This window comes from Mastigoproctus giganteus, chromosome 4 (genome assembly GCF_048544385.1).
Source record: "Mastigoproctus giganteus isolate SK-2022 chromosome 4, ASM4854438v1, whole genome shotgun sequence".
Lineage (NCBI taxonomy): Eukaryota > Metazoa > Arthropoda > Arachnida > Uropygi > Thelyphonidae > Mastigoproctus > Mastigoproctus giganteus.
The window spans coordinates 102,757,656-102,784,331 of NC_143578.1; the positions used below are offsets into that span (position 1 = coordinate 102,757,656).

A 26,676-nucleotide genomic window follows, 5' to 3' on the forward strand; every position below is an offset into this window, starting at 1 on the left:
GAAAGATTCTCAGCGCCTGGTTATTGGTAAAGGTCCATCAGATATTAAGAATCTTCGAATAAAGGAACTGCAAGCAGTAAACATAATATCTTAATATGGGATTTCTTTAAAAAATTAACCTTATCAGGGGAAAGGGGAGAGTTTTGCATTCACAGGGGTGGAATACAATGCTCTTGTTATCATTTACGTTCTTTTCAGTAGAATTAAGTGGTAACTTAAGCAAATACATATGTTTAATGGGAAATGTTTAAGGAATTTTTTTCTGAAAACTGCTAAGCTTTGTTTGACCAACAAAAAGGTATTTTTCAAGGCATAAACCAAATTGGATGACAAAAGAAGTGATGACCTTATTGATAGAAAAGAAAGATGCATGGGATGATTATAAATTATAATAGTGGACCCTTTTGAATCCTTCAGTAAATATAAATTACTCTGTAATAAAGTGCAGAGAATAATAGCAAGGAATTTTTTACTTCTGTTAGCAGTTCACGAACACCCCCTCACCCAGTATCCAACGAACCGACATATCAGCAGGTTACAAATCTTTCCTCGTGTACACTATCGCAGGACCAGATTTCACTTTTATCCAAAGGATTAAATTATAATTTACTACCTCGAAAGCTGCCAAAAAAACAATGTGTAATTGATATTGAATTTGGACTTCGTAGTGTTCCGCAAAAAGATGTATTTATTCAACAAGTTAACCAAGTAGTGAATAACATGAAAGTAACGCGACTTCCTAAATTGAACACACATGACAGTTCAGCTTTACGAGAACTTCGAGAAAATAAGGACATTATTATACAGAGGGCAGATAAAGGAGATACAGTGGTAATACTAGATAAACATGATTATATCAATAAGTTAGATTCAGTTGTGTCTGATACCTCCACTTATCGTGAAGTAGACCCGGCACTGTTTACCAATTTGGTAAATCAATACAATAAAACGGTAACCACATATCGTAAAAACGACTACATTACTATGGTTCAGTTGAAGGAATTGAAGTCCAGAACATACAATATTCCTGCACTTTTCGGTCAGGTAAAATTATACAAGACTGGATTTCCTATTCGACCTATTGTTTCCTACAGGAACTCGGCATTTTCAGCCTTAGCCACACATGTATATAACATTATAAAACCTTTTAGACAGGTTATACAATTTGGGATTAAGAATTACGATACATTATTTAATAATCTTAAAGACTGTAGACTCGGCGATAATGACAATTTATTCTCACTAGATGTTACCTCATTATATACGAATGTAAACGTTGAATACACATTAGATATTATTTGGGATATGTTAAATAAAAACTCGACACCGATTAATTATACGAAGCTGCCTGTTAAGGAAATTTTTCACTTAATTAAACTGTTAGTTGAGGCTAACTACATCACCTATCGAGACAAGGTGTACAAACAAATTTTTGGATTACCAATGGGTTTGAGCCTGAGTGGCTTAATGTCAGAGATCTATCTCTCAACAATTGAGCAGATACATTTGACACCTTTTCGTCCCCGTATCACATACTATGGGAGGTATTTAGACGATGTTCTAGTTATTACCGATAGTAGTACTATCCAAGACATTTTACATTCGTTTAATAATATTCATTCTAGACCCAAATTTACATTAGAAAGGGAAGATACGGATACAAAGTCATTAAACTTTCTAAATTTCACGCTTACCCGGGACTCGAACAAAATACAATTTAGCATCTATCGAAAACCCACAAACACCGGTATGCTTCTACATTATAATAGCTATCACCCGTTCACCTACAAAAGATCGATTATCTTTAATCAATTTCTAAATGCCTATAAATATTCAACGACGGATTCTGCTTTGGACTCAGAAATACAAATATTAACTAGCAGATTCTTAAACAGGGGTTATCCCATTAACACAATAAATCGAATTAGGGTACAAGCTAAGGATAGGATACAAAATACTACATCAATCAACAATAGTAATATCAAAAAATACTTTATTTCTGTCCCATATGTTGAACAGTGGCACAAACAGCTTAACAGATTCTTTAAAGATACCGAATTTAAAATTATAGGTAGGCCTATATGGAAGTTACACACAATACTGAACAATCGCTCGGTTCTTTCTGCGTTCGCAACTCAAATTAATGATCTGGTATGCAACATTTCTTGCAGTGATTGCGACTCGTCTTACCAAGGTTCGACGCGGTTTTCTCTTAATATTCGTGTAAATCAACACGAAGCCTCAGTTCGTGCTTCTCGTTCAGCAGCGTCAGAATTAGCCTTTCGTGCCATTAACGAAAAACATACTTTTTTTATTTAACGAGGCCAAAATACTTAACGTTCAACGTAATTACACGCGACTATTAATTGCAGAAACCGTTGAAATTAAATTACACGAGAATTCTGTTAATGTTCGGTGGCCATATTTGATCTCCGATGCGTGGACCTTTACGCGCATGCGCAAAGACATATAATCACTATTTAAGTTGCAGGTTTAGCCTGATTCGGTAATTTTCATTCCTGTGATCCTTGTCAGCTTCAGGAAGGAAAATCGTTTTGAATATTTTCATTAGATTCTTTTAATAGCGTTAATTTGAATTTTAATTGTTTTAAATTGATTTTGAATTGTGTTAAATTGATTATTTAATTATTTATATTTTACTTTAATGTACCGGTAAGTTGTCGATTTTTCCGTTTTAATTTCTGGAGGGTATCATACGGAAGTGTTCTACGTACTATATTGAGGTATACTCCTCTTATTAATTTACTAATATTCTGTTAGCAGTAAAAGGAAAGGAATCAGTCATATCAGTCCACTTTGATATTTGTGGTAACAGTACTGATGGCATTGAACAGATTGCCAATGAGCAAAATAAATATTTTGTATTCACATATAAGGAAGGAAATTTTTAAAGTTGAGGATACAATTGATCTGGCTAATGCTGATTGGGAGTTCAGTGATTTTATGATAAATGAGAAGGGACTTAAACAAAGTTCTTAATTAAAAATGAACATGATGCCAGGAGCTGATGGAACCTAGCTAGTTATATTGAAGGAAGCAGCAAAAGATTAAGTAAACTTGAGTCTCTAATACTGTATTCATAGATTCAGGTGAAGTCCATGCAGATTGAAGATGTGTAAATGGATCCTGTTCACAAAGGTGGGTGAAAGGATGAACTTCTTGGTTTGACTTCTGTACTAGGAAAGTTTGAGATCCTTAGTTAAGGATGTAATACAAGGTCATCTGGATAGATGTAGAATTATAAGGGAATCACAGGTACTTTGTAAAGGGCAGATCTTGTCTGACTAATCTAATTAGCAATTATAAGGTTGTCAGTAAAAAATTGGAAGGAATAATGTGACTTAGATTTCAGTAAAGCTGTTGATACGGTCCCATGTGAATGGTTATCATATAAATTGGTGCAGTGTGGCATTGAGGGCAAGTTGCTATTATGGATAAAAGTGTGATTAAGTAGTAGGAGGTGGTAAGTAAATGGTTCTTAATGGATTAATATAGTGAGTAGGGTCCCAAGGGTTTGGTTCTTTGCTACTTACCACTTCTAATGTTCATTAATGACATAGATGTAGTTATTTCAAGTTTAATGTCAGTTTCCTAATGGTTCAAAGGTGGACGTGTAGTTAATGACAGTAATCAAGGTGTAATACTTGAGCAAGACAAATTATCTGAATAGGCTGAGCAATGACAGCTGTGATTTAACACTAGAAAATGTAAGATCCTGGGTAGTAGTAATAATTGTAGATAATGAAAAGGACTTGGTGTGAGGTGACAATCTGAGATTGTTTTCTGAACAGTGTAGGCAGATTGCTCATGTGGTTCCATGAATGATAAATAATAGTTCATAATAACTGCAATGATACTACACTAACCATTACAAACTTTTATTAAATTAAAATAAATAGTATAATGAAAAAGGGATAAAATTAAACTGGTAATAAAATAGGATACTGTCTGTATAATAAAATAAAATATGGACTATACAATGAAATAAAACACAATGTAGATCACAACCGTAGCTTTCAGAGGCATCCACCTCCTTTATCAACAGTTGATAAAAGAGGCGGATGCCTCTGAAAGCTACGGTTGTGATCTACATTGTGTTTTATTTCATTGTATAGTCCATATTTTATTTTATTGTACAGACAGTATCCTATTTTATTACCAGTTTAATTTTAATAAAAGTTTAATGGTTGGTGTAACTTTGGAGCATTCCCAACCCCAGAGGCCTATTTGAAGAAATGATTAATAATAGTGTTAATAGAGGTGATTATTCCATTATACAAAGGGTACTAGGAAAGTTTTGCAATATGACGCAACAATGAATCACAGGAAGCTGCTTGTTGCTGCATGTTGAGACATGTTCATATGTGCATAGTAGCCGCCGCGCCAAGTCAATGGGCTCAGTTATTCATTAGTAGTGAGAGTGTAAAGTGCTTGCGATGGCATCGTGGTCACGAAATGAGATAAGGACAGTTTTGCGGTATAATTTCGTGCGTGGTTTAACCATAGACCAGTGCTTAGAAGAAATGACTCTTGCACTAGATGATGATTGTCCACGTCGTACAACGATATTCAGGTGGTATAGAGAATTCCAAAGGGGAAATTTCACTCTGGAGGCCGGGAAGGCCACGAACGTCAGTTACAGAGGAAAACGTTACTGCTGTGAGGAAAATGCTTGACGAAAACAGGCGAGTGACCTACCAACAGATAGAGGATACTTTGGGCCTAAATGCACTAGCAATTCGTTCGATTCTGCAAGATCATTTGCACGTGAAGAAACTGTGTTCTCTCTGGGTGCCGCATCAACTGACTGAAGAGCAGATGACACGACGTGTGACTTGGTGCCGGGAGATGTTAAAAAAGTTTGATAAGGGACAATCTCGGTATGTGAACAACATCGTGACAGGTGACGAGACTTGGCTGTACTATTACGATCTGCCGACCAAGGCTCAAAACAAAGTTTGGGTCTTTGATGATGACGACACACCCGTAATTGTCAGAAAATCCCGATCTGTAAAGAAGAAAATGATAGCTGTATTTTTCAAATCGAGTGGAATTGTGGAACGTGTCGTTTTGGACAGGCAGAAGACAGTCACAGCTAAGTGGTATACTGAACAATGCCTGCCTAAAGTCATTGGATCTATGAAGAACCTGCGGCCAAAGTCAAGAATGGACACCTGGTACCTCCATCACGAAAATGCTCCAGCTCACCGCGCCAAAGCTTGCACCGAATATTTGACCACGACAGGACTGAAACTTCTCGAGCACCCTCCCTACAGTCCAGACCTTGCTCCCTGCGACTTTGCACTGTTCCCGCATGTGAAAATGAAGCTAAAAGGGAGGCGGTTTTCCAGTGATGAGGACCTTCTACGGGCTTGGGACAACGAGTGTGCTTTACTCCCTAGTGAAACTTGGCAGAACTGGTTTAAAGATTGGTTTCGGAGGATGGAGAGGTGTATTGAATGTAGAGGAAATTACTTTGAAAAAATTAAATAAACAAAGCTGTATTGCAAAACTTTCCTAGTACCCTTTGTATAAAGCAATAGTTAGGCCACATCATGAATATTGTATACAGGCTAGGACACCCTACTTTAAAAGGGAACTTGTTTTATAAGTAAAAGTGTTTATATGTCTGTGGTGTGACCTGGCAGGATGTATTAAAACCTCGAAAGTCTTTTAGTTAATTAAATGTCAAGGGAATTTTTACACTTAATCACATGACACATACAAAGGAGAATAAATTTAAATTGAGAGGAGATAATTGAAGACTAAATGTTTGAAAATTTTCCTTTAGTTAAAAAATGATTGACTTGTAAACTTTACTATTATAAACTCCCACGTGCTCTTATGGAATTTGTAAGTGTATCTAAATTTAAGGAAGGATTGAATAAATATTTGAAAGAAAAGGGTAAATTAAATGAAGTGAGCAAAGGTGACATTGGTTGCTTTATGTTTTTTTTGTCTGGTGCTATGTAGACTATTTCCTTGCATCATTTTAGCAGCACTAATAACTGAAAGAATAACAAATGACTAAGTAGCCTTTCATTATTCTTTGTGTTGCCCATGTCACACTTAAAATCAAACATTGTCACATGACATACTTTTATTGAAACATGCAGCCAGGGGTGGGCCATCTTGAGGGTGCTGGTTTTTTTTTTTTTTTTTATTATTATTTATTTATTAACTAAAGAGGGTGCCAGCGTTCAAAAAGCACCTGAAAACTTCCAACTTACATACACATGAAGAAAATTTTAAAGGGGATGCCAAATTGCAAATGGCACCCAGGCGCCATATTCCCTAGGAATTCCCTTGCATGCAACAACTGGAAAAGCAAGATCTCTGGGATTTTAAGCCTTGCTATCCATCATCATCATGAAACAAGCAAATACATGGGCAGTGTTAGGGTAACTAAGAGTAGAAACAGGTGCTTGTATACTTGCGTGTACACTAATACTATAATGCATCAAATATATATACATGTATCTGCTAGGTGCATAGCAAATAAATTTGATGAATTTGAAGTACTGATTAAGTCGTCAATTTGAGGATATCAAGGACATGGTGTCACTCGGACATAAGGGATGCAGAATTTAAATATGGGGAGTACAGTGTGTACAGAAAGGACAGTGTATAATTTGCTTTGTCAGACAGCACCAGGGTCCTCTGCCAACTCTGCATTTGTATATTCTGCGTCGCAGTACTCTGTAAAGGCCAGAGATAATGTAAGTTTTGGTTTTTGGTTTGCATAGTGTAGGGTTGGTCTGTTGTTCCTCAGGCCATTTAGCTGCAGGGCCCCTGGTGGAACCTCATGTTGCCTATCCTTGCCCCAGGGAGACAACTGGGTGTAATAGGGAATAGAAAGGTGCGGGTTCACCCACACTCATGCTCAGGGTAATGCTTGAGCTTGCCAGGCATTGAAAGTGAAAAAGGGGAATGAGGAGACAGTTGAGGAGGGATGGAACAGATGAAGATAAAGAAGTTGGATGATAGGAAGACTTTCCACCTGGAAATAGGAAGTTAAAGGGATACAGGATCACCACTGTGGGAGGTGGGATGAGGAGCCCATCCTCCATGGGGGGGGGATCTGTTAAGAACAGAGAAAGATTTGTAGTGGTAGAGTCCACCAGGTGAAAAGGTTGGTTTGGGAGGTGGGGAAAGGGAAACAGGAATTGTAGGGAGTAAAATCATAGGTAATTCTTCACTGGCCAGGCCAGCTAAAGCCAGTGTCAGCATATCCCATGCCATGCCTCAGATCAGGAAGCATTACATCGGCAATGCAGGGGGGGACTTCCTAATAGGTTGCCCTGTTAGAACAAAATACACTACATGCATGCGCTCTCAGCCCAATTGCATACTTGTCATACATACATTTACACAATCACACACTTTTTATATATTTTTTATTTTAACATAAATAGGGACAGGCTAAATAACAGCATATAACACTCATGCTTTGTCATTCTTACATTCATCGTTATACACATGGACAGGACGCAGGTGCCACCTAAATTTTTTTTTTTTTTCAGGGTACAATAGTCAGTGCTTATAGGACAGAACACACTTTATTATTATTATTATTTTATTTTTTTTTTTTTTGTTGTTGTTTTTCACTACGAGTTAAGTGGACTCATTTCTCACCCAGCACAAGACATAGACTAGACATACATACCTGCATTCACTCACATATGAGGGTGGTTCAATAAAGAATTGTCCTCACCTACTTCCACGTATCGCACAGTCATGATATTTTGTGTGTAGCCTCATACATATCTCTGTACTAAAGGTGTAAAATTTCAGCATATCCTAAAGAGGAAATCTAGAGGAAATCCCCTAAAGAAATCCATGAGGATATGACTGCTGTATATAAGGATGAAGCCCCATCCTATGGCATTGTAAAGTACTGGCATACACAGTTTAGGTGTGGCCAGACATCGGTAGAATCTGAGCCCATTCTAAGTCATTCCCATTCAGCCACTGATGATAGCACGATCAGAAAAGTGGAGTCGTTAATCATGGAAGATCACCAGATGTCTGTGCATGAATTGTCCTAGGAGGTGAAGATTAGTGTGGGCTCTGTTGAAACAGTCCTTCATGACCAACTCCATTTACAGAAATTGAGTGCAAGATGGATTCCCCGATTATTTACTAGTTTCCAGAAGGCTGATTGACAACAGAAATCACAAGAGTTGTTAGCCCTGTGCCAAGAAAATGAGGAAGACTTTTTCTCTTGTCTAATCACTCAGGATGAAAGTTGGATACACCATTTCGACCCTGAAAGTAAAAAGCAGTCCATGGAATGGCGACATCATGGTTCCCCACCACCACCACCACCACCAAGAAGGCAAGGGTCCAAGCATCAGCAAGAAAGGTCTTGCTAACAGTGTTTTGGGATGAGAAAGGCGTAATAATGACCTGCCGAAAGGTTGAACAATTGCAGGTGCCTATTATGCCAACTTGCTCACAAAATTACGGGAGAAAATAAAAACATGTAGGCATGGCATGCTGTCCAAAGGTGTTCACACTTCTGAAATTGCAACAACACAAGCGGCCACTTGCGGATATGAAATACTGCCCCATCCAGCCTAATCACCTGATCTTGCACACCATTGGACTTCTTGTTTCCTTCCCTCAAATCGTCTTCTGGGGGACCCACTTCCCTGATGGTGATGAGACACTCATTTCTGCAACAGAGCCATGGTTCAAAGACTAACCTCACCACGTCTTCAAAGGCGGTATCCACAGCCTCATCCATCGATAGGAAAACTGTGTAAATCTGCATGGTGACTATGTAGAGAAGGATTAAACCTGTGCCAAGAATCAACAGGCTAGCACCTCTGCAGCTAGATCAGGGCGATTCTTTATTGAACCACCCTCATGTATACATATACATACATACTAACACATATGCACAAATCTAGTATTTCACAGCAGGCACTTATGCAACCAAAATCGTGTAGTTAAAACGTGATTTGTTAGTAATCGATGACTCATCTCTAACAGAGTTTCGCCCCTCTCTGTCTCAGACATTTTGTTTCTGCTGCATGCCTTTTCTATTGATACTTCCATGGGCACTGTTCTTCTGAATTGGCTTCTATAATTCCCACTGTATTTTTCAAAACAGTCCAAACACATGCTGCAACCAGTCAACATTCTTTTATTGTCCAACTTCAAACTCATAGAACCATCTTTTCTTCTTCCTCATTTATTCATTCTACTTTTGTTTTCTGGAACAACCTTCATACGTATTTCCTGAAAATTGCAATCTACAGAAGTTCAAGTCTAATGTCAATGAATATCTTCTGTCATCTTCTCAACCTTCAACCCATGCAGGGTACTAAGTACTGTAGGTTCTAATACCTCTCGTGTTTGGGGTTTCATAAAAAAAATAAATAAGATGAACATTGTGGAGCCAGTAGGTGCTTTATGTGCACTTACATGCACACAACATTTCTAAAAATATCTGCATAAGCAACATTGCATAAGGCAAATATCAGATCATTACAAATGAAAAATGTACATGCTTGTGATTGCACAGTGCCAAATGATTATGATTTAGCCAACAAAAAGTGTCTAGATATTATTAATAATATTTTATGAAATACTACTTATCAGTATTTCCATATAACATAAATATTAAGTATAACTGAAATATATTAACTATTATAAAATCTAATGGCAATTCATAAGGCTGGAACCACTACACAGGAGAAGTTGAATTGGAGATGGTGGAGCCATGCTGACTTGTTGCTGAAGACAGCGAATACCTAAAGAAGGTGCTTTTCTCTGATAAAGCCACTTTCCACATACCTGGACATGCAAATCACCACAACATTCTGATCATCATCAGCCATTTTCAATCCACTGCAGGATGAAAGCCTCTCCAACAACTTTCCAGTTCCTTCTGTTTTGAGCACTGGCCATCCATTTACTACTCAAAAACTCATGAATTTCATCTATCCATCTCCACCTTTGTCTTCCAGGTTTTCTTCTAGCTCCTCTTGGGTACCATTCTGTTATTTTCTTAGTCCATCTGTCATCATGTCTTCTAGCTATTTGTCCTGCCCAAGACCATTTTAGTTCTTTAGTTTTGATAAGAATGTCCTTTACTTGAGTTTGCTGCCTAATCCATGTGTTTCTCTTCTAATCCAACAGTCTGATTCCCAATATAATTCATTCCATTCTTTGTTGTGTAGTTCTTAGCTTCTCTTCCATTCTTTTGGTGAGTGCCCAAGTTTCACTTCCATAAGTCATGGTGGGGAGTATACATTGATTCATTATTTTACGTTTCAGACAAACTGGGATATTGCTCTTCAGTATGTGACTATATTTCCTGAATGCTATCCATCCAAAATTTATTCTTCTCTTGACTTCCAGCCATTTATCATTATTACAGCTAATAACTTGTCCCAGATAAGTATATGACTCCACCTTTTCAATTACTGCTCCTTCAATCATTATTTCCCTTTCCGTGGCATACTTGTTCATCATTACTTTTGTTTTAGCCATATTCATCTTTAGTCCAAAATCCTTACTAACTGTGCATAACTGATTAAGATTTTCCTCTAATTCTTTGGGATCGTGGCTTATGACCACAATGTCATCTGCAAATCGTAAATGGTTTAGGTACTCTCCGTTCACATTGACTCCTTTCTGCGACCAGTCTAATCTTCTGAAAGTTTCCTCAAGGGCAGCAGTAAACAGCTTCTGAGATATTGTGTCTCCGTGTCGAACTCCTTTCTCGATTTTAAATTTCCTACTGTCTTTGTCTAGTCTAATAAAGGAGGTAGCACTCTCATATATTTTCTTCAAAATCATAATATATGGAGTATCTATGCCTTGTCTTTCCAGTTCCCGAAACATTGCCTTATGCTGTATGGAGTCAAATGCCTTTTCATAATCCACAAATGCCAGGCATAATGGTGTTTTATATTCATTTGCTTTCTCCATTAGCTGTGATATTACGTGAAGGTGATCCGTAGTTGAGAATCCTGTCCTAAAGACAGCTTGCTCTTTCGGTTGATTCTCATCAAGTATTCTTTCTTTCTTTCTAATCTGTTAGTAATGACCCTTGTGAACAACTTGTAGATATGGGATAACAAGCTAATTGGTCTATAATTTCCAATTTCTGATTTATCTCCTTTCTTATGCAGCAAAACTATGATTGCATTATTCCACTGCTTAGGCATCACACCTTTTCTAATGCACTTTGTGAAGAGCCTTGCCAGTTTTTGTGTTATGTCTCTTCCTCCCAATTTTAACAACTCTACAGTAACTTCATCTTCCCCCCAGGGCTTTCCGATTCTTCATTTTCTTCAATGCATGTTCTACCTCATCAGGAAGAATATCGGGTATGTTGTATGTGTTGCTATTTTGCAATCCATCTTCCCCACTGCTGGTATCATTCCCTCGCTCCTTGTATAATTCTCTATAGTAGTCTTCTGCTATTTGAATTATGCCTTCTCTGCTGTTTATAAGTACACCATCGCTATTCTTCAGTTTCAGTATCATTTGTCTTTCTGTATTACTGCTCATGGCTGCTGATTTATATCCTTTGTTTTCCCTTAATGCTTGTTCTACTTTTCTTGTGTTAAATCTTCTTATGTCCTCTCTGAGTCTCTTTCTAATGGCTTTGCATAACTCAGTATACTCAATTTTCTCCCTGTCAGTGTTTTTCTTGCTCTTCATTTGTCGTCTTCGGTTCATCATGACAAGTGTTTCTTGACTAATTTTTTCTTCTTTGGATTTCTGTTTCCCTATAGATTTCTTGGGCTTTATCACTTTCAGAAAATTGTAATGGCGCCTCCGTAGCCAGGTGGGAAGGAGCAGCAGTGCATAGCACACGCTTCTTGATTAGACCGGGGTTCGAGCCTGTCGCCACCAAATATGGAGGATGCGGAAAGGTCAGGGAATGACCACCGCATATCCCGGAGCAATATGGCCTTAGTTGCTAATGCTCCTAAAAACCAAACAACAAACAACAACAAAATTGTAATATTCCTTTGTCGATATCTTGGTCCTGAGCAGTCTGCAGAAGCTGAAACTTGTTCTTAAGTTCCAGTACATACTGCTTTTTCTCCTCCTCTGTTATTTCAAAGACCTTTGTATTATTTACTCGAGTCAGTTTTTTCCTTTCCTTTCCTACATCTATATCAAGTGTACATCTTACCATTCTGTGATCACTTCCAACATTTACCTTATTCAGGACGGTAACATCATTCACAATATATCTTCTGTTAGTGAGGATGAAGTCGATTTCATTAGTTGTTAATCCATTTGGACTCTTCCATGTCCACTTTCTGTTCACCCTTTTCTTGAAAAAAGTGTTCATTACTGACATTCCTTGAGATTCTGCAAATTCCACAAGTCTTTCACCTCTTTTATTTCTTTCACCAATTCCAAAATTTCCTATAGTTCCTCTTTCTGCGCTGTTTTGCCTTTTTCCAACCTTAGCATTGAAGTCCCCCATAATAATAGTGTAGTGGGTTTTCTGCTCATCTAAAAGACTCAATTTCGGTGTACATTTCTTCAACCTCTTCATCATCATGGCTCGATGTTGGTGCATAAATCATTATAATCTTTAGCTTGTACCTCTTAGAAATCTTGAGTATTAGTCTTGACACCTTGGTGATATACTTTTGAATTCCAAAATGTTGTTTTTAAAATCGTTATGGACCAGAAACCCAACTCCACCTTCCCTCCTTTCACTGTTTCCATTGGTGTACAGCAGATTTCCACTTGATAAACTTATAAGTGATTCATTTCTTCTTCTTGTTTCAGCCAAACCGATGATATTCCAATTCACATTTTCTAATTCCTTTTCCAGCTCTAATATCCTGTCTTCACCGATGAGGGATTGTACGTTATAACAGGCCAGGTTCAATTTCCGTGCATGGCAGCCTGGTCGTACCCAGAGATTCTTAGCACCCTCTGCTTCCACTCTGATCCTCTCGCTGCCGTAAGAGGGAGAGTGAAAGCTGCTGGGGACTGAGGGCCATTTGTATTGTTGTGCTCTCATTGCTGGAGGGTATGTGGTTCTGATACATTCTGATATGTGGTTCATTCATGATAGACCCAAAGTTAAACATTTGGTGTGGACTCCTAGCCCCTGACTGGTAAATACTGTCAATCTGCCAATCTGCACTGGACCAGCATGGCAGATTATGGTCTATTTCCCTCAACATGAATTGTTTAAGGAGGCTTCAATCCTGCATTGGATTGATAATGGCTGCTGCTTACTTATCTATTTGATAGGGTGATAGGTCCATTTTTCTTTTGTGAGAAGAGCAACAGAGGAAACATTTATCTTGACATGCTACAGCAATTTGTGATCCTCCAGCTGGAAGAGTTATAGCCATTCAGTTTCCAACAGGGTGGTGCACCTCCACACTGGGGTCTGAATGTTCATCATTTTCTGGATGAAACATTTCCTTGTAGATGGATGGGCTGTGATGGACCAATTTCCTGCTCTCCCTGCTCCCCTGACATGACACCCTTAGACTTCTTCCTGTCAGGTACCTCAAGGATTTTGTATAGAGAATACCCATTACTAAAATTTAAACTCTTCACTCAAGGATAACCAAGACAATCAAAACTGTGTGTATTAATATGCTGTCCTGTACGTGTCAAGAAGCAGAATTTTGTCTTGATGTTCTAAGTGTTACAAGGGTGTGTACATTTAGGTGTATTGGAAAACAAGCTTACAGACTTTTGGTGTTTCACAATTTCCATAACACCGTATTTCTCTGATGAAGCCACTTTCCACATATCTGGACATGTGAATCACCACAATATTCTGATATGGGGTATTGCTTTTATGTCTTTTGGTTGTGACATAATTGAATTTTAAAATCAGAACAAGACTATGGGCACCCTATATTTGAATTCCATAGAGAAGAGATAATTTATTATCAGTTTCTCTCTCTCTCTCTCTCTCTCTCTCTCTCTCTGGAATATTTCAGTTATTTTATAATTGAATTGCAATTTGTTTCCCCTGTGCTGTTTCCCCTGTGCTAAGAACATATACTGATTATAACTGTGGACAACTTAATTACTTGATTTAAATTGCTGGTACAGTCCACCCTCAGAAATCGGGCGACCTTAGTCATGCCTTGAATTTTGGTTTGGTCATATTACAGGTAGTACAGGTATTCATAGGGGGGGGGGGGTAATAGTGTGTATGTATACTACAGTAGACTCTTGATTTTCCGTGTAGATAGTAAAAAACAAATCCCGGATAACCGATTTCCCAGTTAATCCAAAAATACAAAAGTCCCCGACATGCGTAAGAGATACGTTCCAGGACTTCTTACTTCGTCGAGTTTTACGTAACTCCGAGAATGACTAATAACATATTGCTACTATATTATTATTTCTAAATCTGAATTCCGCGCGATACTTGTTCATGTTTGGCCGTTTTGATACATCCTTATTATAATGATTCCTTAGAGATTTAACAGATGCACCGTTTTCAAACTTTTGAATAATTTCAAGTTTTTGTTTAACTGAAAACACAACTCTTTTGTGTTTAGCCATCATTTTCACGATTTCTAAACCAAAAAAAAAAATTTTTTTTTTACTATAAAAAAAATTCCGACATCCCTGACATGAATAACAAAACAAAATTTGTCCTTTTGTGCTGCAACAGAACACAACAATCGATGCAGCGCACTAAAGCTAAACTTTTTTTTTTTTTTTTTTTTTGAGTGGCGAGTGTGAAGGCAGCGGGGATTGCAAGATAATAGGTACACTAATCTCTCGGTGACAACTTATAATTCCGCTTGTCGTTTATTTACGACTTGCAAAGTATCTGTTTATGCGTATTCTAGTTATTACTAGAATTTTTTGATTTCTTGTTGACTTTTTTTTTTTTTTTTTAATTTGGAGTCTTGAAGTGTATACTTTGTCATTTCTTTGTGTTACTGCAGCAAAGAATCTGTTCTTAACATCATATATAAATGACCCAATGTGAAGTTTCACTCTTGAGTTTTGAGCAATACGACCTTCTCCACAATAAATGAGTTTTTGCATTTTCAATACTGTAGTTTGGGTCATTTGCTTTTATTTTAGAAAGCCGATTTAAAGACAAAATGCACGTCATATATTAACATTAGCATTAGTAGATGCATACGATGCAAAGAAAGCAAGCTCATGCAGCATCAGCCAAAAAAAAAAAAAAAAAACCCCATTTCACCCCTTTGTATTAATGGATATAAACTTGAAAGATGCTGATGTGAAATAAATGAAAAGGCTGCTAGCCATCCGGGAGTACTGATTGGCTAAACAGAGAAATAAGTTTTTTATGATTCTTAAGTTGTTTGCTGGTGGAATCAGCAGTTTTTCCTAAAAATGATTGCTGTAAAGTGAGTGATGTATGATGGATTGCCATATTTTAAATATACCATTACAGAATATTCTCTAGAAGCTTAATCCCGAATTGTTAAAGTGTATATATAAATAAATACCTCACTTACATAATTAAAAATTCTTAAGATAATATGTGGATAGTAATTAGTTAACTGACCAATAACAGCATATGTAAAATGCCAAGAAAAGAAAAATTTTTAAATTTAAATTAACGTCAAAGTGATATAAGTGTGAATTTTAATATTCCTTTAGTATAGTTTTGACTTTCGATCGGCATCCCTGATTTTTGGAATTTGAGAAATATGCATGTTAAAAAAAAAATCTTAAGTTTTAGTTGTTCTGCGTACTCTTGTGTGCCAGTTCATGTAGTGGTAGGCTTAGGCATTTGTCAAAAATGCCATGACAAAATAAAATTTAACATAATGGGTTAGAAAAAATACTTCTAGAAAGTCATATATGTCTAATATTTTTAGTTTTGATTTCATGTCTTGTATGTCATTATTTCAGTTATTGTGTCAGTTGGATTATGATTTGTCAGTGGATAACCTAATTCAGATTACAAGGTTTTTTTGTTGACATTGTTTGAACAACTGTTGTTAGTGGACTTTACATTCTGTGCAAGTATTGCTTTTTTTTTTTTTTTTTTTTTTTTAAGTGCTGGTGTTCAGCTAGCACATCTTGACATGCCTAATACAGCTGTCACTAATGGGCCGCTGATGGCACTAAATTTCTGAATGCATCGGCTTCAATTCTGCATGCAACCGTTCATTATTGTTCACGATACCAGAAAATAAAATAATAAACCCTTATAATTACATCAGCTTACAATATTATCGATTTCATATACAGATTTATTGTAGACTTATGTGCGATCTGATTCACATGTATTTCCACTTGAGTGCGGAAATTTAATGAAGCGCAGGAAACTGATGAAAGCAAATCTGGCTCTCAAATTCTTTTTTTAAATTTATAAAAATATTTTTAAAACAAATACTATATTGAAAAACTTTTTAAAATATATTCCACACCATATCTCTGTATGCATTTGTATGTTCGTGAAAACATCTACCAGCCATTGTAATGATTTTTAATACTGATTTAATGTTAATTTATTTAAAAAATTATTAATTAAAATCATTTAAAAATTATTATTTTTTCGTATATCTACTATACTGTTAAGATAATGAATACATTAAAAAGTGCTGAATTTTAAATAATTTATTGTCTTTTTCCAAAAATTTTATGGTATCATGAAGGGCTCATGACAGGTGGTTTGACTTTTAGGTGTATGTGCCAGCAAGAGGGTTAGCACTTGAAGTTTTAAAAATATCTAGTGGTAATAACAGTAGAAAATATATATTTATTATTATTATTATTATTAGTAGTAGTAGTATTATCAGCATTATCAGCCATATGGTACAAGGAAGCCTGAGGCATATGTTGCACCAGCAAAAAAAAAAAAAAAAAAAAAATTCTCGAGTTACCCTGAGAGAGAGAGAGAGAGAGAGAGAGAAGTAGAAAGGAATCACCAAGAAAGAGAAGAATGGTGATATCCAGCTCGGGACCCTGGGTTTGCCAATCCCATACTCACCAGATGTGAGCCCCTGGGGTTAATTTAGAAGCTATCCTGTTTTGATATTGTTGTTTAACATCTAAATGTGAATTATATTAATAAATTATAGATATTTAATAAATTATAGGAGCTTAGATAAAAATTAAGCTATTTATTCTTTATATCAGAATTGTGTAATTAGTAAAAGTATTGAATTCAATACTCACTTCAAGTAGTCATGGCATATTGATGTGAGCATAAAATAAACAGTTAATTTTTTTGTATTTTGAATCCTAATATTGCATCTACACACTGCAAAAGGTCTAATGGTTCTTCTCTCTATCTCTTTAATCCTTTTTATACACAGAAATGTGGTATATTATATACATTGGCAAAATTAGTCCTAAGCATTTTAGTTCTTGAAATATTTCTAGCATTTATCACATTTAACAAATCATATTTCAGAAATTTTCTTTTTATGATATGTATGTTATTTTGAAAATTTTCAACTATAGACTGCATTTTGAATGCCACTAGCAACATAGAACTTGGCATTTGTACTGTTTTGTCAAGTGTGATAATGATAGATCTAGAAAGTGTCACAGTTTCATATGAAATCTTTATCTGATGTATAGATATTCACCACAGTGCATCCTATTTCGAAAATTACATCAGTTCTGGTTACTAACATGCGAATTCCAGTGATTAAGCTTGATGAGAACCCACCCTGCAGTTTTGCGGTTTATCCATATTGCCATGTACTACTGAAGCACTTATTACCATTACAGGTGATACATAAAAAAATGTAATCATCGCAGTGATGTTGCACAGCCCAAGAGGGTGGTTTTCTAGGAGCAATTTCCAGGCATTTGCTAATGGTGCAAGTACTTATTCTCTCTCCAGGTGGGTAAGAGGCGGAGAGGAAAAATCCTTAAGACTGGCCTAGTCAAGAAGCAGAAGACTGAAGTGGAAGAGGTTAAGGTAAGTTTTTATTTTATTTTATTATTTTTTTTTATGTAGTATGTATGTTAAAAATATACTTTACTGCTTTTGTTAAACCAAAAAATAAATAAATAAAATTCATTATTAAAGTTATTTATTATTAAATTTAATATTATTAAAAACTCTATAGCATATGAATTTGTAACTTTGAAAATTAAGAAAACTAAGACAAATTTAGAAAGTACTGGCCATGTGTTAAATTCTGTGTTTTAGCCCTTCCAGTTCAGTGCAGCTTCAGGATCTGTTCCTCTTAGTATCTAATAGAATGGCTGCAAAAAATGCAGGTTGAAACAAAAGTTTACTGGTGGAAGTCTGTTAGGTGGGTTCTATACATATAATGCAGAGGTAAGTCATGTATCTGGGATTTGACTGGAATTAATAGTAATTGGTGGTGGTCCTCCTGGCAGCAATCCTTTGTGACTGTCTGACCCTCCTTAAATAAGGAGTAGGACCCTGACCACTTGAACTCTTTACTTAACTTAACCTTTGTACTTCCAACAAAAAATCTTTGATTCATGTGGAAGTGTTTGTTTCCATTTCTGGAGCAATAATTTCTTATGTTGGATGGGGAGGGGGGGGGAAGAGAGAGAGTGTGATTGATTGATGAGAGGGGGGATTCAGCAGCTGCACTGGACCTGGAAGAAATGGGTAAACTGTTTTTGTTTTTTATTTCATTGTATTAGGCCTGAAGAGTAAACTGTGTCATGACTTTTTAAATTTGTCTTGATGATGTCCAAATCATATGTTATTTTGAACTCAGCAGGTCAGGTAATTCAATTTTTAATAAATGTTTATTTATTATCCTTATTATTATTTATTTTATTTATTTTTTTTTGTTGTTGTTGAAATCTGTATAACGAAATGACCTCTTAGTTGTTTATACCTGTGTACAGTGCCGTTGTGGTATTGGTAGGCATCCAGGCAAATGCCTAGGGTGCCGTTTGGGTAGGGATGCTTCACCCTCGTACAGATTATTTAATTTTATGGGTAATCCATATGCCCTAGGCAAATGCTTAATTTGCCTAGGGTGCAAAAATATCTCACAACAGCACTGCCTGTGTATAACATGCCTCAGTGTACATATCAGGTAAGTATGCGTGTGTGGGTGAGAGGAGAAGGGGACGAGAGAGAGAGAGAGAGAGAGAGAGAGAGATCTGTTAATCAAGTATATTCTGGAGGAACATAGCTAATCTTCCATAATGACAGGTTCTACATTTCTCAAATGGTAGCAGAAGCAAAATTAATGATAGGAAAATTTTCTTTAAAGGAAAAGTGTGTAGTTCTAACGCAAGAACATAAATACAGAGTGCAGCAATTGGAAAGTGGGACTGAAGTTATGAGACGAGTGCAGGTGCTGCCATCTACTAGAAGTAAACCTGAAAAGAAAGAGCGATTGTTCCTCGAGCACCGCAGTTAAGATCAGTGGAAATTGCTGCCATTTCAAAATGTAATGCTAACTGAACTGCATGTCTGTTGTGTCTGTGCTATGGAGGAACAAAAGGCAACTTCGAGTTTTGTGTTCAAGTAGCATAAATGTTTAGTCCATGGAAGAGAATCACTGGAAGACAACATCCTGGCCCTTCAAAAACGGTTTGAACAGCAGAGCTGATTGAAAAGGTGTGGGAAATCATTACCAAAGAACAATGTGCCATATTGTGAATGATTTCAGATGATCAGTGTGTTAATAGCATTAGCATTAGTAGAGGCATATGATGCAAGAAAGCAAGCTTATTCAGCATCAGCCAAAAAAAAAAAAAAAAAAACACAACCACTACTCCCATTTCACCCCTCCGTTCATTCGAAATACCTGTCCGGCTGAGCCTTAAATTTGTTTAGGCTATCAACTTCAACAACAAGTGATGGAAGTCTATTCCACAAACCAACTGCCCGCTGGCTAAAGGCAAATTTCCGCACATCTATCCGACATCCGTCCTTCATCAATTTGAATTTATGCCCTCTCAGGCGATTATTCTGAGGAAGAATCCCATCGGCATTGAGCATGCTCAAGCCATTCAAAGCCTTATACACCTCTATCAGATCACCTCGCCGATGCCTAGTCTCCAGACTCTGTAATTTGCAAAACTTAAGCCTTTCTTCGTAAGAGCAACCCTGTGTTCCATTCACTAATCTTGTTGCCCTTCTCTGTACTCGTTCCAGCAGTTCTACATCCTTCTTGAAATGAGACCTCCAGACCTGTATACAGTACTCAAGGTGTGACCTGACCAATGCCTTATACAAGGGAATAATCACATCCCTATCCCTGCTAGAAAAATTCCTATATATCATTGACAATACACCATGAGCTACTCTTGCAGCCTGTCTGCACTGCTCAGAAAACTTCATATCTGCCTGCACAACCACCCCCAGGTCCCTTTCATTCTCTACCACTGTCAGTGTAGTACCACAGAGTTGATACGTTGATCTGGGGTTACTGTTTCCCATATGTAGTACTTTACATTTGTCAATGTTAAACTTCATTTGCCACCTCTCAGCCCATCTGCTCAACCTTTCCAGATCCTGTTGCAGCAGCATAGCTTCAGTAGTGTCCTTAACAACCCTGCCAACCTTTGTATCGTCTGCAAACTTGGACATTAAGCTTGATATACCATCATCAATATCATTTATAAATACAGAAAACAACAATGGACCCAACACTGAACCCTGAGGAACTCCACTAATAACATTAGTCCACGTTGAGCAATTTCCATTGATTACCACTCTCTGTCTTCTGCCACTCAACCATCCTTTTATCCATAGCAGCAATTTGCCTCCAATGCCACACTGCTCCAATTTGTGCAGCAGTCTTCCATGCGCAACAGTATCAAAAGCCTTTCTAAGATCCAAATATATAATATCAAAGTTATTCCCTGCATCCAGTTCTTTTGTGACTACATCATAGTATCCAATCAAATTGGTCAGACAAGAAAAAAAAAAAAAAAGACCTGCCCTTAACAAAACCATGCTGTGTCTGAGCTATAACTGAATTCTTGTCTAGATGATCCTGCAGTGCTTCTTTAACCAGTACCTCCATTAATTTTCCTGGAACCGAAGTTAAACTAACAGGTCTATAATTACTTGTGCCAGCCTTTGATCCTCCTTTGTGAATTGGGATTACATTTGCACATCTCCAGTCTATGGGTACCTCCCATGAGACCAAAGAAGCTCTCATAATTATGGCTAGGGGTTTGCTTACTTCCTTTGCTGCCTCCTTTAATATAACTGGATAGATCATATCCACCCCGGGTGCCTTTTTTATGTTTATCCTCAACAATCTCTCCTCCACTTTCCTCTCAGTTATTAGAAAATCATCTAGCTCACTGCCAATGTTTATTCACCTACGACATTCCCCTTCCTGAATAACTCCTCATGTGTGAATGTAGATGCAAAATACTTGTTTAGACTGTTAGCCACCTGAGCAGGATCCTCAACTGTTGAACCATCAACATCCAGTGGACCAATCTGATTCATCCCTTTCCTTCTTGAGTTTAAATAGGTAAAGAACTCTTTTCTGTTTTTCTTTGCATCCGTTGCCAAGGATTTCTCATAATCTGCCTTTGCCTGCCTAATCTCCTTTGTGACTTGGTTATAGACCAACTTATATCTATCATAGGCTTCCATGTCACCCATTAATTTGTATGTATCCCATGCATTTTTCTTCTCTGCCATATGTCTCATTAGTTCATCTGACAACCATTTAGGCCTGAACCTTGAACAATATTTCTTGGTTGGTATTTAAAGCCTGGTAGCTTCCAAGATTAGTTCCTTGAATTTGCTGTTGGTAACATCATCAGTTGGTCCCACTGTATAGAATTTAAATACTGTCTCGGACCATCATAGTCGCCTTTACGAAAGCAAAAACCCTTCCCTTTACCTCTGATGGTAGTTACCTCCTTGAGTAAATCCCACTTCAGCACACTGTGATCACTGCCACCTAGTGGTTCCTTTATCTGCAGATTCTTAATGCATGAAGAATCACTACTGATAATCAGATCAAGAATATTACTCCCTCTAGTTGCCTCCCGAACATGCTGGTGTAGAAAACAATCATCCAATAAATCCACAAAAGCCTTGCTAGTGTGTGAGTGACCAACCCACAAATTCCAGTCAATATCTGGGAAATTAAAATCCCCCATTATAAGACTCTCTGGTTTACTGGCCCATTCTATTTCCCTGTACAGTATCTTATTATACTCATCATAGTCATTAGGCCTATAGCACACTCCTACTCTCAATTTTGATTTACCTATGCTTATGTCACACCAAACTGACTCGACACTGCCCTGTCCATCGATGTCGACTGGCTTCACTTCCTTGGATTTTATGTTTCTTAACTAATAGCATAACCCCTCCTCCCTCCCTTCCTATCCTGTCTATCCTTTCTGTAGACATTGTACTCCCCAAATTCCAGTTCTGCATTCCTTATATCTGTGTGACACCACGTCTCTGATATCCCAACAATATCTGCCTTTGATGTTTTGAGCAATACCTCAAATTCATCAAATTTATTTACTAAACTCCTAGCATTGGTGTACACGCAAGTATACATGCACCTGTTTCTATTCTTAGCTACCCTAACACAACCCATGTGTTTACTTGTACCGCAATGACTTCCAGCACTCTCTGAAATATCCTGCATCTTGTTTTTCAGGCTTCTGCTCATTCCAATAGAAGCGGTGCAAGAATCTCTTTCACCTCTGCCAGTGGCTACTGTTAATCTATTAGTCTTTGTCTCCCCCCAAGCTAGCAGTTTTCCGACCCACCTAACACTGCCTCGATAGCATCAGCAAATATTCTTGCACCCTTTCTATTTAAGTGTATCCCATCCCTGTAGAAGCAATCTCTCCTGTTAACAAGTACAATCCAAGCTGAAAAAATTCTACCCCTTGAACCTTGCACAATCTTTCCAGGGCCGAATTGATGGACAAGGCTCTCATCATATACTCCCTCCTATCGTGTCTGGGCAGAATTGCAAACACTTTCAAATTCAACCCTACTTCACGGCTTTTTTTCAACAGTGACCTGTACTTGTTAAGTAATTCTGCTGGTCTCCTACTCTTAATATCGTTAGTGCCAACGTGTACAACTATATCACCTTTTGTGCCCTTAAAGGTGATATCCGCTCTACAACGTCATCAACCTTTCCCCGCAGACATACCCTGGTCCTGTTCCACCTATCCTTTTAACAAAGCATGTTCCCCGTTTCCCTGACAATAGAGTCACCAACAACTACTAGTTCCTGTGGGACTAGCACATTCTGCCATTTTGTGTGAAGCATGTGTTCCACAGGGCCGGTTTTACCATTAGGCGACAATGGGCGACCCAGAACAATGGGGCGCTTGTCCATCAGACAAAACTGCCGTTCGTTTGTTGGACTTCCGCCACTCAGCCATGAAAGAAACCGAAAATTCCTAATTCGCTTATTTACCGGTCAATTTTCGCGTTTTCTTTACTTTTGAATAGGACTGTACTGGATGTGCATGCCGTCCGCTGTGTCACTACTGTCGTCATCTGGCTATGAGCATATCTATAGTATATCTACTCTACTCTATTTTCCACAATCTTTTTGTATCAGTTAGTCTCATATTATTGCACCTTACGCGTTGTCTTGTGTTAATATCAAACAAATCGGTAAGTACCTATACAATTTCAGGTTCAGTACTGATTTTTTTAACGTAGAATACGTTGTATTGGAGGACCATTGACATATAGAATGGACTGCGCATCATGCAGTTTCATCTGTTCGTTGCTTAGATAAAGAGGGTAAAACCGTGGGGCACATACCGCTCTTTTTTTTATGTCTTTTGATTGGCGCATATCGTTTCCAGGGTTGCATATTATCAATGTACGGTACTGGAAAAGAGAGCGACATATGCTCCACAGTTTTACCCTCTTTATCTAAGCCATGAACAGACCAAACTGCATGATGCGCAATCCATTCTATATGGACTGCGCATCATGGCAGGTGGTACTGTTGGTACAGAAGAAATCAATTTTCAAATTTTAAGTTATGATGATCCAGCAACATGGAATAAATTAAAGATTTTAAATGTTGATAAATTATGTCAACTGTTAGTTGAACATGGACCAAAACAAATTTATAATTTCGACTTTCCGAAAGATAACAACAGTCGAAGATTTTCAACAACACACTATACTTGAAAGTTATTTAACGGCGAGACAATACAGCATTCGTGGTTAATGTATTCGAAATTCACAGATTCTGCATTTTGCTTTTGTTGCTTGTTATTTGATCATTCGAATATTAACATTGCTGATTCTGGCTTAAAAAAACTGGAAAAATATTTCATCAATTATAAATGCTCATGAGAAAACTCAAAGGCATGTCAAAAATTATCGTAAATGGGAAGAACTGGAGATAAGAATTAAAAAACATACAACCATTGATGAACAGAACTTAACAGTTATTAAAAAAGAAGAAAAACATTGGTTGCAAGTTCTAGAATGACTGTTTACATTAGTTCAAACATTGGCTTTACAGAATTTGTCTTTTCAAGGAACAAATGAGACATTATTTTCTCGTGGAAATGGAAATTTTTTGAAATTCGTTGAATTCTTAGCAAAATTTGACCCAATTATGAATGAACATTTGAGAAAAATAAAAGATAAGAAAACATATCTGCATTATCTCGGAATAGATGTGCAAAAAAAAGGGGGGCCTCTGTAGCCAGGTGGGAAGGAGCAGCCGTGCGTAGCACATGCTTCTTGATTAGATTCGGGGTTCGAGCCCATCACCACCAAATACGGAGGATGCGGAAAGGTCAGGGAATGACCACCGCATATCCCGGAGCAATATGGCCTTAGTTGCTAATGCTCCTAAAAACCAAATAACAAACAAACAGATGTGCAAAATGAAATAATAAAGATTATTTCTGATGCTGTGAAGAAAAAAATTTTGGATTTCGTTTCTGTCGTCAAATACTTTTCTATTATTACACACTGTACTCCCGATATTGCTCACACGGAGCAAAAGAGTATAGTAATGCATTTTGTGGACACCACTAACAATAAAGTTTCCATAAATGAACACTTTTTGGGATTTGTACACATGCAAAGTACTACTGGAGAAAGTATGGCAAATGAAATAATGTTTTTTAGAAAATTTATCTTTACCTATCCAGAATCTACAAAGTAAAGGATATGACAATGCCAGCAACATGAAAGGAGATATAAAAGGTGTGCAATGACAAATTTTAAATATAAATCCAAGAGCAACATATGTACATTGCAGTTCACATTCACTAAATTTAGTAGCGAGTTGTACTGCTAATAGTTTAGATGCCACTGTATTTTTCGATACAATACATCGTTTGTATGTATATTTTTCCGGCTCGACTCGTCGATGGGAATACTTGAAAAAGCACATAACTAATTTTACTCTTAAACCAGTCTGTGACGCACGATGGGAAAGTCGAATTGAGTCACTGAAACCTTTGAGATATAATTTGTCCGGCATTTGCGATGCATTGGAATAGATATCTCAAGATGATCATTTGTCGGAGTTAAATGGCAATACTATGAAAGTAGAAGCAAATGGACTCCTTAAAAATATTACGAAATTTAAATTTATTGCATCTTTAATTATGTGGTATAATATACTTTTTGAAATAAATGTGACAAGTAAACAACTTCAGAATAAAAGCACTGATATGAGTAGTGCCATGATTGTATAAATAACAAAAAAATTCTTAATGAGGATTCGAAATGATGATGAGTTTGAAAAATTGTTGGTTGAAGCGACAAAAGTCGCTAAGAATTTAGGTGTACCACCTAATTTTGAAGAACAAGAAACAGTTCGACTTAGAAATAAGAAGAAGCAATTTATGTACGAGCAAGAGGATCAACCTATTAGCGATTTTAAACAAAAATTTAAGATTGATTTTTATTTTTCAATCATTGAAACTGCTATTGCAGCTGAATGATAAATTCAAACACGTCTGTATTAAATGAAAAATTTGGTGTTCTTATAAATATATACGAATTGCAAAAAATTTCTTCTGAAGAGCTGCTTCAAAAATGTTTAATTTTAGAAAGATACCTTATGCACAATAATTCTTGAGATATCGATGGAACAGATTTAAGTAACAAATTGCAAGTAATAGCAAGACAAATTTCCAAAAACACTTCGGCAATTGATGTCCTCCCATATATATGTCAACATAAATTAGAAAACAAGTGTTCCAAATTTATCGCATTGCACATATTCGCAACTTTGCTAGCATCAGTAGCCAGTTCATAAAGGAGTTTTTCAAAATTGAAATTGATAAAAGCGTACACTCAATCAACCATGGCTCAAGAGAGAAAGACTGACTGGTCTGGCAATAATAGCAATTGAACACGAAATTGCAGCTAATCTTGACATTGATACATTAATTCAAACATTCGCAAGAGCAAAAGCACGAAAAATTAATTTCTCATAATAAATATTAAATTGCAATATGTATTTAACTTTAACTGTAAATATATTATTAAGTATGTTAATGAATTATTGATGTTTAAAATACAAGTTAATGAAAATTATTGAAAAAAATATTTTCCTTTTTTGTGCAATTTAAATAGTTTTGTTAATTTAAAAAAAAATCAATAATTTTTTTTTATATCAAATTTGTTTATATTTGACTATGTTATATTTGGCTATGCATGTGAATATGTAAGTACGTATTGATAAGAGGCGCATGAATTTTTCTTTGCCGAGGGGTGTCAGATACCCTTGCACCAGCCCT

At 36.9% G+C, this 26,676-nt stretch overlaps 1 protein-coding gene across 1 annotated transcript in view; it reads left to right on the forward strand.

Moving 5' to 3' along the window:
- LOC150086956 (protein TRIR) overlaps positions 1-26,676 on the forward strand; it is a 103,205-nt gene that overhangs the window by 45,408 nt on the left and 31,121 nt on the right. The window contains exon 2 of the mRNA XM_090371708.1: positions 17,837-17,914. Coding sequence (XP_090227834.1) covers positions 17,837-17,914 — 78 coding nt within the window. The remainder of the gene's footprint in view (positions 1-17,836; positions 17,915-26,676) is intronic.